Consider the following 18,012-nt stretch of genomic DNA (forward strand, 5'->3'; position numbering starts at 1 on the left):
TAAGAAGCAAGTGTATCTTAATAACACTGTCCCTTTAATAATATTTTACAGGTAAAAAAACTGAGTCACCACGGCAAAGATCATACAAAGGAGTGCCAGAGATGAGATGCAAATCCAGGCAGTCTATTTTCAAAACAAAGGGATGGAAGAGATGAAAAGAGAAGCCCTAACAAAATAACAAAGCAGCACCTTGTGCCAGGCACAGTTCCAAGGGCTTCAGGTACATTAATTCTTTAAATCTTCACAGCAACCCTGAGTAACATAAGCAGCAGACACTATTATCATCCCCATTCAGAGATGAGGAAAAAGACACAGAGAGGCTAAGGGACTTACCTAAATTCCCACAGCCAGTAATCAGCTGAGTCAGGATTCAAATAAAGGTCTGTATTACCGCTAAAGCCTGTGCCCCCCCCCACCCCATCACCTTGCTCCACTGCCTCCCCCTGCTGTGAAAACCTCGTACTAAAGGCATCTCCCATTAGGTTCCTTCAAAAGGAAAGTATCTAACATGGGGGCACCATACGCCTGATCAGTGACTCCTCCCTCTTCAAGAGTCTCAAATTACTGCCTTGAAACTTCCCAGCCAGGCCCTCTCACACATGGCTGGGAGAAGAGGGCAATTTGTCACCTTCCATCAAAATTACAAACACACAAGCCCTCTGACCAAGCAGTTCCATTCCTAGGTATTTATCCTACAGATAAGACTTCCGGCTACACCTGAGGCATATGGAAGTTCCCAAGGCCAGGGATGGAATCCAAGCTGAAGCTACAATCTATGCCACAGCCTCAGCAACACCAGATCCTTAACCCACTGCACCCAGCCAGGGATAGAACCTGCACCACCACAGAGACAACGCTGGGTCTTTAACCTGCTGTGCCACAGTGGGAACTCCCAGACAGACTCTTACATGTTCAAAATAACCTACCTCTAATGATATTTGATGCAGCAGTACTTCTACCAGCAAAGAAATGGAAAAAATCTAAATGTCATCAACAAGGGACTAGCTAAGTAAGTCACAGTACATCCACACAATGGAATAAGATGCAACTGTTAGGAAGTAAGGCTGAATCTTGTCTCACATGACAAAAGCAAGGAAGCAAAGTGCTATACTAGATACAGTAGGCAACCCACAAATCTGTGTAAGAAAGAAAGTAGAATACTCAGGTACGTGTTTATAAATGCAGACAGTATCTCTGGAATGCATAAAAAACAGTGAGTGCCTCCCAGGAAGGAACCTAGGTGACTCAAAGTACAGAAGATGGAGACACACTTTCCACCACGTATTCTTAATGGACCCCACACCTCCAGCCCGACTGCCTCACTCCAGCCATACCAGATTTCTTTGTACTGATCTTCACTGGCTGCTAAGCTTTTTTTTTTTTTTTTTTTTTTTTTTGTCTTTTTGTCTTTTTTTTGTTGTTGTTGTTGTTGTTGTTGCTGCTATTTCTTGGGCCGCTCCCGCGGCATATGGAGATTCCCAGGCTAGGGGTTGAATCAGAGCTGTAGCCACCGGCCTACGCCAGAGCCACAGCAACGCGGGATCCGAGCCGCGTCTGCAACCTACACCACAGCTCACGGCAACGCCGGATCGTTAACCCACTGAGCAAGGGCAGGGACCGAACCCGCAACCTCATGGTTCCTAGTCGGATTCGTTAACCACTGCGCCACGACGGGAACTCCTGGCTGCTAAGCTTTTACACATGCTGTTCTCTCTAGGTATATCGTCTCTCAACTGACCTGGCCAATTTCTATGCTACTTTTAGGTCCCTGCTTCCTCCTGGAAGCCTTTCCTGGCCACTACTCCCAAAGTCTAGGGATCCTCCTCTGGGCTCCCGAAACCTCTTTCTAACTTTCTATCACAAGACTCATCACACTTAGCTATTAATTACTACCTAACCCTGGGAGCTGGGAGGTCCCAGAGAGCAGAGAACAAATCTCATTCATTTCTACATTCTTCATATCTCCCATTCTAGAACATGACAGGTGTTTTACACGTAAAATGACATGTGGCCTGTTACTTCTCCAACCTAATCACTTGCCATATGTGGCACCAGCACTTCGGGCAGGAACAATGCCAACCTACTTTCAAGTGACAGAGAACAGCACACTTCTACTGTGAGCTATAAAGTCAACTCTTTCTGCCCTTTAACTTGTGTGACCTTGGGCAAGTCAAATTCATGTCTCTGGGCCTCCAATTCCACCTCTATAAAATAAGGATAAAAATACCTCTCAGAGGTGGTGAGACATAAAGGCATAACTTAATTGCACATCTGCAGCCCATGCCCCCTTTAAGGGTGGGCAAAGAGCATTGTGGTTAAGACCCTAAAATCAGAGTCTGACCCATCTTTGGCCTGGCCAGGTATCTTTGAACACCTGGAAGCTTCTTAAGTTCTGGGAGCTTCCACTTCCTCATGTGTAAAATGAGAAAAATAGTATCTATTATAGAACCTATCTCCGTGTCTGTTGTGAGGATCAAATGTGGTAACATAAATAAAATGCTCGCCTAGCACAACGTAGGGGCCTCTGTGGGGCCCAACATAAATCGGCAGTCGACAAAAACGATGAGACAACAGCCTTGTCTCAATATAAATAAGCAATAAAGCAGCCTATACATCTTACTGGGTGACTACAATGTGTCAGAAGCGGTATTGAGCGCTTCACGTGGATTATCCTATTTAATCCTCACACAACCAGGAGGCAGGTTCTATCACCGCCACTTCACAGGTGACAAAGCTAAGGCTGGAGGGGAAGAGGGGTGACTTGGCCAAGATCACAAATGAGTAAGCAAGGGGCTAGGGTGCGAATTACAACAGTCTGATTCCAGAGAACGCGCCATAACCACTGCTCTATCCTCCCCTTGAACACCGCGCATTCCTGGGGCCCCCCTGCCCCTCCAGCTCCATACGCGGCCCGTGGGCCTGGGCACAGGCCACTTTCTCCCGGGGCACCGCTCACCTCCCGCAGTCAGAGTGACTGGCGTCTAACGGCTGAAGAACCTCTCAGCTGCCCCAGATCCCGGTTCAGCAGTCTGCGACTGCGCACGCTCACGCGCAACTTCCGTTCCTCCGCGATTTCGGTCCGGGATGTTCCGGCGGAAGTGCGTTACTGTGCCCTCCGGGTGGGTCCAAGCTCCCGGCCTGGAAGTCCCTGCGCTGAACCGTTTGATAACTTCTATCCGGCGTGCAGCAACGACGCGCTTGAAATGTGGTGAATGCAAATTAAATGTGTTCTAAATATAAAATACACACCGGATGTCTAAGAAGGAATGCAGCCTGTCTCGTCAATAATTTTATATTGATTATGTACTGAGATAATATTTGGAATTTGGAAGGCTAAATATATTATTTTAGTTTCACCTATGGAGTTCTCTTGTGGCGCACAGATTTAGGATCCCGCCTTGTCACTGCAGCGGCTTGGGTTGGTGCTGTGGCACAGGTTCCATCCCTGGCCTGGAAAATTCCACATGCCGTGGTTGCAGGGGGAAAAAAAAAGAAAAAAAATAGTTTCACCTGTTTCTTTTTACTATTTTAATGTGACTGCTGCTTTTCAGGGCTGCACCTGCAGCATATGGAAGTTCCCAGACTAGGGGTTGAATCAGAGCTGCTGCTGCGGGCCACAGCCACAGCTACAGCCACAGCCACACAGAATCCAAACTGCATCTGTGGCCTATACCACAGCTAATGGCAACACCAGATTCTTAACCCACTGAGCCAGGCCAGGGATCTAACCCAAGTCCTCATGGATACTAGTCCAGTTCATTACTGCTGAGCCACTACAGGAACTCCGACTACTGGGAAATTTTTAATTATGTGGCTCATTTTCTATTTCTATTGCATACTGCTGTGTTATGGGTTAAAGCATGAACTCCCCCTGGAGTTACAGACCCCTACTTCCCCTGCCTACCAGGTACATCCCCTTGAGTGCCTATCGACCATCTCTAACTTAATACAAAACTCTAATTTCTCACACACATCCTCATGCAAAACCTGTGCCTGCCCAGTCTTGCCCATCTCAATAAATGACCCAAACATCCTCCCAGTTGCAGTAGAGGAACCTGAGTCATTTTTGTTCCCTCTCCCTCAGCCTCTGCACTCAGTCTATCTGCAAGTTCTGTCAACTCTATTTCTAAAATATCTCAAATCTGGAGTTCCCATCATGGCTCAGTGGTTAACAAACCCGACTAGCATCCATGAGGATGAAGGTTCAATCCCGTGCCTCTCTCAGTGGGTTAAGGATCCGGCATTGCCGTAAGCTGTGGTGTAGGTCACAGATATGGCTCGGATCCCATGTTGCCGTGGCTGTGGTGTAGGCTAGCAGCTATAGCTCCGATTCGACCCCTAGCCTGAGAACCTCCATATGCCATAGGTGCAGCCCTAAAAAGACAAAAACATAAAAATAAAATATCTCAAATCTTTCCACTTCCCATTCTTCCCCTTCTGCAACTCCAGCCCAGGCCACCATCATCTCCTCACAAACAGTTGCAATAAGGGAGTTCCCACTGTGGCTCAACTGGTTAAGAACTCTACAGAGTATCCATGAGGATGTGCTTCAATCCCTGACTCTGCTCAGTGGATTAAGGATCCCGTGCTGCCACAAGATGTAGCAGAGCAGCCCAGATCCAGCATTGCTGTGGTTGTGGCATGGGCCAGCAGCAGATTGGGCCCCTAGTCTGGGAACTTCTATAAGCTGCAGGTGCAGCCATAAAAAGAAGAAACAAAGAAACAATTGGAATGACCTGCTGGCTCCTTACTTCCCCCTTAATCTAGTCTTCTACAGACTATTGCCCACACAGTACCTGAGAGAGTTTATTTGGTTTTTTGTTTTATTAGATCATATCACTCTTGGTGAAAACTCCCTGTGGCTTGCCATTACCTTTGCAACAAAATCCAAATGCCCTACTGTGTCCTAGAACCTGCACAATCTGGTTACTGTTTACTTTTACTTCTCCAACCTACTTATTTCCTTACTACTTACTTCTCCTAGCATGTTCCCTCCAGAACTACACTTCAACTACATAATTTTATTTTGCTCCTTTATTACCCCAAGCATATGTTTATCTCAGAGCCTTTGTATTTAACTATTCTCTTTCTGGAATATTCCCCAAAATTGTTTCAAGGATGATTCCTAATCCTCCAAGTCTCAACTTAAGTATCAACTCTTCACAGAAGCCTTCTCTGACCACCTCATATAAACTGTTCCCATCACTATCACAGCACTTTTTTCACAATATTCGTCACTATTCAAAATGATGGCAGCATTTACTTGCCATTGACTATGCCGTAGACTTTTAGCTCCCTAAGAGCAGGGATACATTCTGTTTTGTCCACTGAAATATTTCCAGGATCTAGCACAACATCTGATCCATCGAAGGGTTTAATAAATGCTTGTTGAACAAACAAATGATTGCTTCATGTCTTAGTTTGGGTTCCCCAAAAGCAGACCTTAAAAAAAAAAAAATGAGTGCAGGCAGGTGATCTTAGGAGACACAGATGAGGTAGTCAAGGAATGAGACAGGGAAGAGGAGACAAACACTAAAGAGTGTGTTATCAAGCCAGTTACTGCAGCAGGCATGGGCCGGGGGGCTCTAGGAAACAGTGCAAAACACATACCTCAGATTTATTACACCCAAAGGGAAAGGAAGCTGAAGTACTTATATACTGGCAGACATGATGGGGCTATACTCCTACCTGTGCTAATTCCTCAGCACTTCTGCTCTGCCTATACAGGGAAGGCTGTGGTTTGGGAGAAAGCCTTCTACCAATAAGGTGCAGACACTGGCCCCAGGACTCTGAATTTCTCAGGTTCTGGTGTCCTGACAATCCCTGCTACCACTGACCTCTTTGACACCTTATTAGAACACTGAGGTTATTATTGGCCCATTTTACATGTGAAAAAACTGAAAATATAAAAAGGTCATCATGTGCTGAAGCTGCCACAACTAGTGCATGGCAGAACTGGATCCACCTAGAGGCCAGTCTGATCTCAAAGCCCTAATCTTACCACTGACTGACCAATCAAACTGGCTGGGTTCACATCAAGGCTCTGACGCTTACCATGATAGCCATGGCCGAGTTAGTCAACCCTGCTGACTTCCAGTTTCTTTACATGTAAAATGGATGCTGCATGAAAAATACACTGCATTGAAGGTAGGAGTGTGGGGAGACAAATCAGCAGAACACTTGGGAGGTAGTGGCAGTTGACCAGAGATTGTGGAGTCCTGGACCAGTGTGGTTTCTTGGGGCAGTTGCTGTGGCCACTGAGATTGGGGTTGTTTTTATCCACAGCATTATTGCAGCAGGTGTTTAGCATGTTCCTTTGAATGGACATCAACTTCAGGTCTCCTCCTGAGAGAAACCTCCCTTCACCCCCAGAGCAGGTCAGGTCCCCACTGGCCTCTCCAGTACCTCTATGCATCTATCCAATCAGAGCCACCCATTTGACTGTGAGAGCTTCTGTGCACGGGGACCTGACAGTCCTGCTCCTAGCAAATCAACGCCTGACCCCAAGGATTAGCACAGAGTAGGCATGCACTAGACTATCTTGAATGAACAGTGAATCGACAGATGAATGAGCAGACTGAGGTGGGCAAAGCTGGAATATCTCTGCTTACCTGCATTTTCCCCAGGTTTCTAGAATGAGCTCTGGCTCTGGTTTGTTACATGGCTTCAGGTGGGTCTCATTTTCCTCTTGTGAGCCTCAGAACTGCTTAATCTAAGAACGTAGCCACTAATCACATGTGGTTATTGAGCACATGATATGCAGGGTGTATGAATGAGGAACTGAAGTCAATTCCATTTGCAATCATTTTAATTTAAAAACTGATACTCAAATCAGTTATTGGAAAACTTTAGTACGTTTAGAAAAACTTAGGTGAATCCACTTTTTCAACTGTAAATTTCCTTTTTAAATTATAGTTAATTTACAATGTTCTGTCAATTTCTGCTATACAGCAAAATGACCCAGTCATATATATATATATGTATGTATGTATGTATATGTGTGTATGTGTATGTATGTATGTATATATATATATAGTTTTTCTCATATTTTCTCATATTATCATGTTCTATCACAAGTGATTGGATATAGTTCCCTGTGCTACACAGCAGGACTTCGTTGCTTATACATTCTAAATGTAATAGTTTGCATCTACTAACCCCAAACTTTCTTTTTTTTTGTTTTTTTTTGGGGGGCACGCCTGCGGCATATGGAGGTTCCCAGGCTAAGGGTCGAATCAGAGCTGTAGCCACTGGCCTATGCCACAGCCACAGCAATGCAGGATCCAAGCCACGTCTTCGACCCATACCACAGCTCGTGACAACACCAGATCCTTAACCCACTGAGTGAGGCCAGGGATTGAAACTGCATCCTCATGGATGCTAGTCAGATTCATTTCCACTGAGCCACAATGGGAACTCCCCAAACTTTCATTTTCAACTGTAAATTTTACTAAATCTAAATTCCAATCAAAGATTTCCAATGAAAATCCATAATCTGAATAGAGACGTGCTATAAATATAAAATATACACCAGATTTTGAAGACTTAATATGAGAAAAAGTATAAAACATTTCATTAATAGATGTTTATATTATGTGTTAAAGTGATAATGTTTTAGATCTATTAGGTTAAATAAAGTATATTATTTAAATTATTTTCATCTTTTTTTTTTTTACTTTCAAAAATGTGGCTACTAGAAAATTGGTAATTACACATGTGGCTTGCACTATATTTCTAGTGGATAGTACAGGAGCAGAAGGTCTCTAAGATGAAAAGGAGCTCTGAAGTCAGAAAAAAACCCGTTGCTTTTTTTTTTTTTTTTTTTTTTGCCATGCCCATGGCACATGGAAGTTCCCAGACCAGAGATCGAACCAAGCCACTGCAGTGACAACACCTTAACCCACTGGGCCACAAGAGAACTCCTAGACAGACTAGTCTGAAGTCAACCTCAGACATTTCATAGCTGTGTGACTTTGGGCAAGTCATTCTCCCCCTCTGAGCCCCAATTTCCTTACCTGTGAAATGGAGATTGCTGTGCCTACCATGCAAGTGTGTGGTGAGGATCCAATGAGGAAATATATACACAGTGCCTAGCCAATAGCAGGCACTCTCTAAATGTGAACTGTCGTTACTGTTGTCACTGTGATTTTCCAGACAATGCAAGCAAGTAGGACTTACATGCAGCCAGCCTGGTATAGCTTCCCTCAAAAAAACGTTCCACAAAACACACACTAAACATCCCTCCTTCCTCAGGAAAGGGGTCAGAGACTCTCTAGGATGGTTTTTATTTAATTTTTCTTTTTCAGCCACATCCACAGCATGTGGAAGTTCCAAGGCCAGAAATCGAATCCAAGCCAAGCTGCAACCTATGCCACAGCTTCAACAATGCCAGCTCCTTAACCCATTGTGCCAGGCTGGAGACCCAACTGGCGCCTCCACAGAGACAAGCAGGATCATTAATCCCCTGTGCCCACAGCGGGAACTCCTTTATGATGGTTTTTAAATAGGTTCATAAATTCTTTGACATTCTTTTCTTCAAGAGGTGGAGACCAATTCCCCTCCCCTGGAGCATGAGCTGGGATTAGTGACTCACTTCTCATGAACAGAATAAAGTAAAAGTGACAGCATGTGACATCAAAGACTAGGTGATAAAAGGCGCTGTGCATTCCTCTTGGTTCTCTCTTCTGTGTCATTCGCTCTGGGGGAAGCCAGATGCCTTGTTATAAGCACACTGGAGCAGCCCTATGGTCAGGCCCATGGGGTGAGGAACTAGTGCTTCCTGCCAACAGCCAAGGGTCAGGAATATTAGAAAGAGATCCCCTAGCCCCAGGCAAGCCTTTAGATGAGGACAGCCCCAGCTGACACCTTAACCATAGCCTCATGAAAGACCCTGAGACAAGATCAACCCACCTTAGCCCCTTCTCAAATTCCTAATCCACAGAACTTGCAAGATAATACATGTTCATTGTTTTAAACTGCTAAATTTAGGGGTAATTTGTCAGGCCATTGTAGATAATCAATAGATTCTTTGGCCCTGTGGTTAAAGGTCTGCTCTACTTAGGGAAAGAGGCTCCAATCCTGGGTCTGGTCCATCTTGGGACTACAGGGGCCACCACATGATCCACAGGCCAAGACACAAACCACAGACACTGGGCCAGGCTCCCTGTGTGCTCACAGGCTGTTTATTTACCCAAGAGTAAGGGGGAAAGAGAAGATGAAGAGAAAAACCAGACGCCCCACGGTGGTGGGGCTGAGGGGAGAGATGAACGGAAAGGTTCCTCTTCCTCTTGCCATAGACCCGGGGGAACTCCAGCTTTGGTGGGGGGGTCTCGGGGGACAGTTTAGGGGCCCCAAGAAGGCCAGGCAGTTGTTGGCTGGGGTCAGGATCCCCACAGGGGCAGGTCCCAGGCTCGGAATGGCTTCTGTGTACAAAAAAATACCTCTCCACAAAAGGCACTGGTGGGGGGTGGGGGGGGTAGCAGAGAGGCTACCCCACCATGGGCAGGATCCACTGTGTCCTGAGTCTGGGTCCCAGTCCCCAAGACTATCCCCAGCCTCCCTTGGGGGCTGGGTCTCTGCATCCTTGCTCCTTTCCTCTCCCTTCCCTCGGCCCAGTGGTAAGCAGGCAATCCGAGGGCCATGTCAGGCCCCGTGGTGAACACCCCATCTTCAGGGCTAATGCGTCTGACAACCTCTAGGCCAGGAGCCCCAGGCGGGTGACTTTGGCTGAGAGGAAGGAGTGGATGATGAAGACCATCGTTTTGGGGCACGAATGCAGGTCCAGCTGCTGCAGGGTGGATGGAGAGAAGGGTCAGGAGCCCCAGCCAGCCCAGCCTCCAGGAGAACAGAGCCCCCATCCCCCTCCACTCACAATTTCTCCTTCAGGGCCCCCGAAGTCCAGGAAAAGGAGACTGGCACCATCGTCAGAAGACATCTGCAGCTTCTCAAAGGGCTGTCGGAGCAGTACAGCTCGGGCCGCACCTGGCTCAGCCGCCCACAGTGTGAAGCCTTTGTCAATATGCACCGAGAGGCTGCAGGGCCGGCCGTTCCACGTGCAGGCTGCGGGGAGGGCGAGGACACAGGGAGGGCATGTGGGCATGCGCAGAACGGCATCTCAGAGACCACAAAAGTGGGGCTTGCATGCCGCCGGCAGGTGGGAGGCTCACTGTCTGTCGTGCCATTTGTACACCCACCCTGTAGAGCATCACTCTCACTCTAAAATACAGAAGGATGTGCGGGCAGAAAATCTGTAGCCCATGTTCAGTCCCACTTCCAACAGGACCAAAGGTGGAAGAGGGAGCGTCAACTCTGCCAGGGACAGGAGGACCGCTCCCGATAAAGGCATCGGCAGATGCACCAAGCATGGCCTTCAGAGACCTTAGACGCCTGTAGACTCGCCCAGTTAAATGTGAATCTGACACAAGCAATGGAGAATGTGGACATATTTATACTAAACAATTATTTGTTATTTACCTGAAATTCAAATCTAAGGGGGTGTCCTGTATTTTTTCTGGCAAGCCTACTCCAACTGCCATCTCTCATATCCTCACCATCGGAGTCACAAAGCCAGGACAAGAAAACCCCCATGAGAAAAGAGGCTCACTACCTAGCAGGGCACCTGTACATCCAAAACAGAGGGCCCTCAGAGACCCCAAATCCCACTCTCTATCCCCCTCCTGAAGCACCCTAAAGAAGGCAGCTGAATGCCCCTGGGGATAAGAGGCTCACTGCCAAAAAGGCACTCCCAGATCCACCCAGCCCACCTGTAGACACCTCCTGCACACCCTCAGCGGCCCGGTGACAGCCATCCACCAGCTGGCGGGTCCAGGCAGCCAGCTCCTGCGGTGACTCCACGCTGAACAGGTGAGTGTCCACACCGTGGCGCGTGCCCGTGCGCAGGGCAAAAGAGAGCTCTGCATCGTAGGGCACCGAGCCCTTGGCGGGGCCTGAGTGCACCAGCCTGGGGGCAGGGGGCAGAGGGCCAGGCATGAGGCCTCGGGCAGTGGGGAAGCAGTTCTGAGCCAAGGGGGTGGTGACCTGGGAAGAGACCCTGCGACTCCTTCCCCACCTAATGGGGGACCAGGACTTTCAGACGGCCACTGATTGCGTCACATGAGATATCTCCTGCCACCCTCTCCCTCACTCCCTGGGCTCCAGCTGTACTGGTGTCTTCAAGCACACTTCCACCCCAGTGCCTTTGCACACGCTGTGACCTCTGCCTGGCACACGATTCCCTGATTACCTGCATTGCTTACTCCCTCACTTCCTTCGGTCCTTTGCTCAAATGCCATCTCCTCTGAGAAGCCTTCCCTGACCCCTCTGATTCAAACAGCACCCCTTCCTGTCATTCACTAACCTTATCTTTCTTGATAGTATCAGAAATTATAATTATTTTTATTGTTTCAGCTGACTTTTATTTTCAGGGCCACACCCATGGCATATGTTAGTTCCCAGGCCAGGGGTCAAATCGAAGCTGCAGGCTCTGGCCTATGCCACAGCCACAGCAATGCCAGATCCAAGCCACATCTGAGACCTGTGCCACAGCTTGCAACAATGCTGTGAGGCCAGGGATCCAACCTGCATCCTCACAGACACTATATCGGGTTCTTACCCCACTGAGCCACAACAGGAACTCCTGTTTCAGGTGACTTTTGATAGTCTTTTTCTCTAGAATACTATCTAGGGTACAGAATGTTGTCTAATTTTTACCACTATATTCCCAGCAACTAAAACAACACCAGGCATATACTAGGTGCTCAGTAAACATGTGTGGCCTGAATTAACGAGTCACTTGATTAGGTAGACAGACCATCCATGACTGCTTATCCCTAGTGGGGATAGGCGGCGGGTTCCTGACACATGCACCAGAGCCCAGCCCGGGGTGAGAAGACATGAACAACAAGGGCCCGGACTCTGCTGGCTGACTCCTACTTGCTGTGCAACTTGGGCAGCTCACTGCCCCTCTCTGGGCAGCAGACCTCAGAGTTCTGGCCCTTAACCCTCTTTGCCCCTCACTTCACATACTTTCTCTCATAGCTTCAGTTCCCCTTTAGAGCCACTTCTGATACTCAGTCCCCCACTTTCCAGCCCTAAGCTATAGACCCACAAGTCCCCAAGTTTCCTAACCAAGCTCCCTACCTGTCCCCCACACACTTTGGACTAACTCAGCTTCTTGTGCCAACCCCCTCCCTTTGTACACCACCCACAGCCCCACAGCCCACTCAGCACAAGCTCCCAACCTCACGTTTCTCCATTTATCCGGACACCTCCCGCACCCTTCCCATCTGGCAAGTCCTAAGCCCAGTTAATTTTACCAGCCCTGTGTTTTCCAATGCAAATGCGGCCTTTCTTCTCCATCTGTTGCCTCCACCCACCTCCACCCTCTCTCCAGTGTAAGTGCAGCAGCCTCCCGCTTCCATCCCCTCCTCCAGGGCATCTTCCACGTGGCAGCCACAGGGATTCTTTTAAAACACAACCTGAGCCACCTCACTCCGAGGCTAAAACTCCTCAAGTCTGCCCCAGCTTTTAAGATAAGGCTAACATTCCTTAACCAGGCAACAGAAGCTCTGCAAGATCAGGCCCCGCCACCCTTCTTTCCATTTCCTACACAGATTTCACACACTGGTTATAGGACATGTGTAGCTCCAGGAGCATGCACTGGCCCTTTGTGCCTCTGCACCTTGGACTATGCTGTCCCCTCTATGTGAGGTGCTTTTTCACCCTTTCTTAAATAGCAAACATCTACTCATCCACCAAAGTCCAGCTCCAATGTCACCTTCTGCCTGAAGCCTACCCCACCAGGCCAGGTAGAGTCAAGTGGTCCCTACAACTCTGGTCAAAGCTGTTCCTGGGTCAGTCTGCCTCTCAGGCTGGGTACCCCCTGAGGCAGAGACCATGGGGGTCAGCTATGCAGCACAAAATTGGGCGGAGTAGGTGACAACAAATGCGTGACTGGCAGGAACTCACATCCTTCTGTTCAGAGTTCCCATTTCACAGATGAGGAAACCAGGGCCCAGACAGGGCAGAGACTCAGGGCAGAATGGGGCTGGAGTCCCCAGCTTCTGACGTCCATCTAGAGCCTCACCCCCAAGCTCTGGGTGGGACACACACTCTTGCCTGTCCGAGGATACCTGGTGGTGATGAGCGGGGCGGTGCGGGCCGGCCGGCTCAGGGCCTCACGGGTCTGGGGGAGACAGTTGTAGAGGAGCAGCTCCTTTTCAGTCAGCAGGGCCAAGGTGGGTGCTGTACCCCCACTGGGCAGCTGCAGGGGGCAAGGCAGCAGTGAGGAGGGATAGGGAGGGGAGACATCAGAGGAACAGGGTGGGGTGAGACAGGGAGGGGCAAAGGGATTGGGGTCAGCTCCAGGAGAAGGGAGGAAAGGATAAGTTCAGGCCAGCTGGCACCTGCTCAGTCAGCCAGCCTATCTGCTTGATGTCCTGGCTCCCGGCTGTGCCGGTGGCTGACATCAGCGCCTGCAGCTCGTCTTTGACCCGGGGCACCAGAGCGTTGACCTGGGCTTGGATGGCAGCTGCCCATGACTTTGCGCTAGCCTCGTCCTTGGCCCTCAGGAATAGCGTGTCTTGGCCATCTGCTGAACAGATCTCCAGATACCTGCAGGCACAAATGAGGTAGAGGGGAGGGCCTGTCCACTGGGCTGCAGCTGCCCAGCCCCGAAATCTGGCCTGAACAACCGCATCTACTGAAAAAGCAGAAGAAACCACAGGGGAGGAGTTCCCACTGTGGCTCAGTAGTAACAAACCCAACTAGTATCCGTGAGGACTTGGGTTCCATCCCTGGCCTTGCTCAGTGGGTTAAGGATCCAGCGTTGCCATGAGCTGTGGTGTAGGTCACAGATGCGGCTTGGATCCCGCGTTGCTATGGCTGTGGCTGTGGCCAGCAGCTACAGCTCCAATTTAACCCCTAGCCTGGGAACTTCCATAAGCTGCAGCTATGGCCCTTAAAAAAAAGAAAGAAAGAAAAAGAAACCACAGGGGATGTCCATGAGAAGACCAGGAATGAGACACTCATGGTGGAGCCTCCTGGGTCTCATCCGTCTTATTTAAGAATAAGAGACTATCACACACACACACTCGCACACACACAGAGGGATACACACACAAACACAGACACACATTCAAACACGTGTGACAGGGGACAAAATTACCACTATGTGAGGATTCATGATTTTGCCCTGTTCTCCTGGTTTCCAAAGAGAAGGATTGTCCTGCTGGGCCAGCTCCCAGCTTCTTTGTGGCACAGAACCAAAGTAATGCCCTAAGCAGGGGGTAAAAACACAGAACCTACAAAGGCTTGCTAGGCTGAGACAATCTACATAATAAGAGCTGGAGGGGAGCTCCTCTGTAGCTCAATGGGTTAAGGATCCAGCCTCTGAGCTTCCATGGCTTGGATCACTGCTGTGGAGTAGGTTGAATCCCTGGCCCAGGAACTTCCACATGCCATGGGTGTGGCCAAAATAAATTTTAAAAAAAATAGCTAGAGGAATGGAGTAGGGAGCAGGCCAGGAGGACAAAAAGCCATGGAGGCGAGTGTGGGGGGAAGGTTTCAGGGAGATACAAAAGGAGTTAGCAACACAGAGAAACTTGAAAATGTTCCATGGGGTATAAAAGATTCGCTCCCCTTTGGTTTTTCTGTAACCAGTGAGGTGGGGCACACAACACCCATTCCAAACCCTTCACCTCCTCCTTCCTCTCCTGCAGAGCTTCCTGTAGTTGAGGGTGGCCATTGACCCAGCTCTGACCAACCAGATAGAGAGAAGTCTCTGGGGAGGGTGTCCCTTCCCAGATGAAGAGGAAAGTATTGCTAGCTGTGAGAGTTAGTTTCTAAAATCCATCCCTCCCAACACACACAGAGTGACCTCCCATCAAGAAGTGAAGCTTAGTCCCCATGCCGTAGAGTGGCGGCAGGGGGGGGGGAATGTGTTGGGGAAGTAACAACAACAAAAAAAAATTTTTTTAATGTAACAAAAAGAGCACAAACTTGGATGGCAATGAGCCTGATATAATAAATAAATAAAATAAAAACCTAGAGTCTATTATTTCAGAAAAAAATAAAGGATCTCAATGGCAAAAAGACAAACAAAAAAAGAAGTGAAGCTTAGGAGGTCCTGTTGTGGCGCAGCAGAAACAAGTCCGACTAGGAACCATGAGGTTGCAGGTTCAATCCCTGGCCTTGCTCAGTGGGTTAAGGATCCAGCATTGCCGTGAGCTGTGATGTAGGTCACAGACGCGGCTCGGATCTGATGTTGCTATGGCTGTGGTGTAGGCTGGCAGCTATAGCTCCGATTGGACCCCTAGCTTGGGAACCTCCATATGCCTTGGGTTTGGCCCTAAAAAGCCAAAAAAAAAAAAAAAGTGAAGCTTAAGGAATTCCTGCCATGACGCAATGGGTTAAGAATCTGACTGCAGTAGCTAGGGTTCCTGCAGAAGCATAGGTGTGATCCCCCAGCTGGTTCAACTCCCAGCCTGGTGCAGTGGCTTAAAGGATCTGGCATTGCCACAGCTGAGGCTTGGATTCAGTCCCTGGCCTGGGAACTTCCACATACTGCGGGTACAGCGATCAAAAAAAAAAAAGGGAGTTCCCGTCATGGCAAGGCGGAAACAAATCCGACTAGGAACCATGAGGTTGCAGGTTCGATCCCAGGCCTTGCTCAGTAGGTTAGGGATCCAGCATTGCCGTAAGCAGTGGTGTAGCTCACAGATGCAGCTCAGATCTGGTGTTGCTGTGGCTGTGGTGTAGGGTGGCAGCTGTAGCTCCAATTCGACCCCTGGCCTGGGAACCTCCATATACCACAAGTGCAGCCCTAAAAAGACAAAAAAAAGAAGTGAAGCTTATTTCTCCTCTACTTGACCTTGTGATGTGGTTTCACAAATAAAATGTGGCAGAAATGCCATTCCGAAATCCATCATGAAATCCACCTATCCTGAGAGGAAGAAAAGCCAACCACATGGAAAGGCCATATGGAAAGAAGAATGTATCACCAGGCTCTAGCTGTTCCAATCATCCCAGCTGAGGCAGCAGACATGTGGGTGAAGCAGCCTGCTTGGACTTCCGGCTCCAGCACATACCACATAGAACGGAAGAACTAGCCAAGGCCAGCCCAGATTACAGAATTGTGAGAAATAATAAACTGTTATCTTCTAAGCCACTAAATTTTAGGATGGCTCGTTAAGCAGCAATAGAACAAAAAAACTTTGTCCTCTGCCTTCTGCCTACCTGGAATATGGCTATTTTTTTTAGGGCTGCGCCCAAGACATGTGGAGGTTCCCAGGCTAGGGATCTAATCGGAGCTACAGCTGCCGGCCTACATCACAGCCACAGCAACTCGGGATCCGAGCCATGTCTGCAACCTACACCACAGCTCACAGGAATGCCGGATCCTTAACCCACCGAGCGAGGTCAGGGGTCGAACCCACAACCTCATGGTTCCTAGTCAGATTCATTTCTGCTGCACCATGATGGGAACTCCAGATTGTGTTCTTTTGACTGATATTGTGCTGATACGGAACCCAGTTATATTCAAGTTACACCTGTGTGCACAGGTTAAGCACATGTACACACATATGAATATTAACACAAATTGACACCCCTGTCCATGCAAATACTCACATATACACACAAACACTTGCATTTACATGCTATCTACATGTACACACACACAGAAATACATGTAGGAGTTCCTATCGTGGCTCAATGACTAACGAATCCGACTAGGAACCATGAGGTTGCAGGTTCCATCCCTGGCCTCGCTCAGTGGGTGAAGGAACCAGCGTTGCCGTGAGCTGTAGTGTAGGTTGCAGAACGTGGCTCAGATCCCACGTTGCTGTGGCTCTGGTGTAGGCTGGTGGCTACAGCTCCAATTAGACTCCTAGCCTGGGAACCTCCATATGCTGAGGGTGTGGCCCGAGCAAAGACAAAAAGACAAAAATAAAAAAAGAAAAGAAAAGAAATACATGTACACACAAGCTTTGGGTGATGTCTGGGATCAGGATGGGGCCCACAATTAACCTAAAGTTCCAGAAGTTCCTGCTGTGGCTCAAGAGGATTGGTGGCATCTCTGCAGCACCAGGATGCAGGTTGGATCCCTGGCCCGGCACAGAGGGTTACAAGGATCCAGCACTGCCACAGCAATAGCATAGGTTGCAATTCTGGCTAGGATCTAATCCCTAGTCCAGAAACTCTGTATGCCACAAGGCAGCCAATAAATAAATAAATAAATAAATAAATAAATAAATAAATAAATGTTTTATCTTTCTAGGGACACACCCTTGACATATGGAGGTTCCCAGGTTAGGGGCTCAATAGGAGCTATAGCCGCCGACCTACACCACAGCTCACAGCAACACTGGATCCTTAACCCACTGAGTGAGGCCAGGGATTGAACTTGCGTCCTCACGGATGCTAGTTGGGTTTGTTAACTGCTGAGCCACGACAGGAACTCCTAAATAAAAATTTTTAAGAATTAAGTTCTAAGAGTGGAGTTCCCACTATGGTGCGGTGGGTTAAGAATTCGACTGCAGGAGTTCCCATCGTGGCGCAATAGTTAACGAATCCGACTAGGAACCATGAGGTTGCAGGTTCGATTCCTGCCCTTGCTCAGTGGGTTAAGGATCCGGCGTTGCTGTGAGCTGTGGTTTAGGTTGCAGACGTGGCTCGGATCCTGCGTTGCTGTGGCTCTGGCATCGGCCGGTGGCTACAGCTCTGATTCGACCCCTAGCCTGGGAACCTCCATATGCCACAGGAACGGCCCAAGAAATGGCAAAAAAAAAGATTCGACTGCAGCACCTTAGGTCACTGCAGAGGTGCAGGTTCAATCCCTGGCCCAGGCAGTGGGTTAGCAGTGGGTTAAGGAGCTGGGAGCTGTGGTATAGGTTGCAGCCGAGGCTCAGATTCAATCCCCAGCCCGGGAACTGCCATATGCCACAGGTGCAGTCATTTTTAAAAAAGGCCCCTTCGGTGAAACACTTATAAGCGACCTGTGAATCACCAGATCTT

General features: G+C 48.6%; 2 protein-coding genes and 1 long non-coding RNA gene across 11 annotated transcripts in view; all 3 read right to left on the bottom strand.

Moving 5' to 3' along the window:
* Positions 1-3,057, bottom strand: part of CDK5RAP1 (CDK5 regulatory subunit associated protein 1) — a 33,610-nt gene extending 30,553 nt beyond the window's left edge. For all 7 annotated transcript variants that reach the window (XR_014832203.1, XR_014832205.1, XR_014832202.1 and 4 more), the window contains exon 1: positions 2,957-3,057. The gene's annotated coding sequence lies outside the window, so the exon portion shown is untranslated. The remainder of the gene's footprint in view (positions 1-2,956) is intronic.
* The window catches only part of LOC146395264 (uncharacterized), a 624,884-nt gene that overhangs the window by 52,818 nt on the left and 554,054 nt on the right, over positions 1-18,012 (bottom strand). The gene's annotated exons all lie outside the window — the stretch shown is intronic.
* Positions 9,156-18,012, bottom strand: part of SNTA1 (syntrophin alpha 1) — a 28,953-nt gene continuing 20,096 nt past the window's right edge. The window contains exons 4-8 of one of the 3 annotated variants that reach the window (XM_003359945.6): positions 13,404-13,611; positions 13,131-13,261; positions 10,764-10,960; positions 9,872-10,059; positions 9,156-9,787 (exon numbers count right to left, since the gene is read on the bottom strand). In XM_003359945.6, coding sequence (XP_003359993.1) covers positions 9,695-9,787; positions 9,872-10,059; positions 10,764-10,960; positions 13,131-13,261; positions 13,404-13,611 — 817 coding nt within the window. In that variant the 3' untranslated portion in view covers positions 9,156-9,694. Of the gene's footprint in view, positions 9,788-9,871; positions 10,060-10,763; positions 10,961-13,116; positions 13,262-13,403; positions 13,612-18,012 lie in introns of all 3 variants that reach the window. The other 2 variants (XM_085003634.1, XR_014832206.1) reach the window with 2 other exon arrangements.

The sequence above is a fragment of the Sus scrofa genome, chromosome 17, assembly GCF_054392235.1.
Source record: "Sus scrofa isolate SSC_HxYL_T2T_F1_AM1 chromosome 17, Sscrofa_HxYL_maternal_Yorkshire_Landrace_v2.0, whole genome shotgun sequence".
In the NCBI taxonomy this organism is placed as follows: Eukaryota; Metazoa; Chordata; class Mammalia; order Artiodactyla; family Suidae; genus Sus; species Sus scrofa.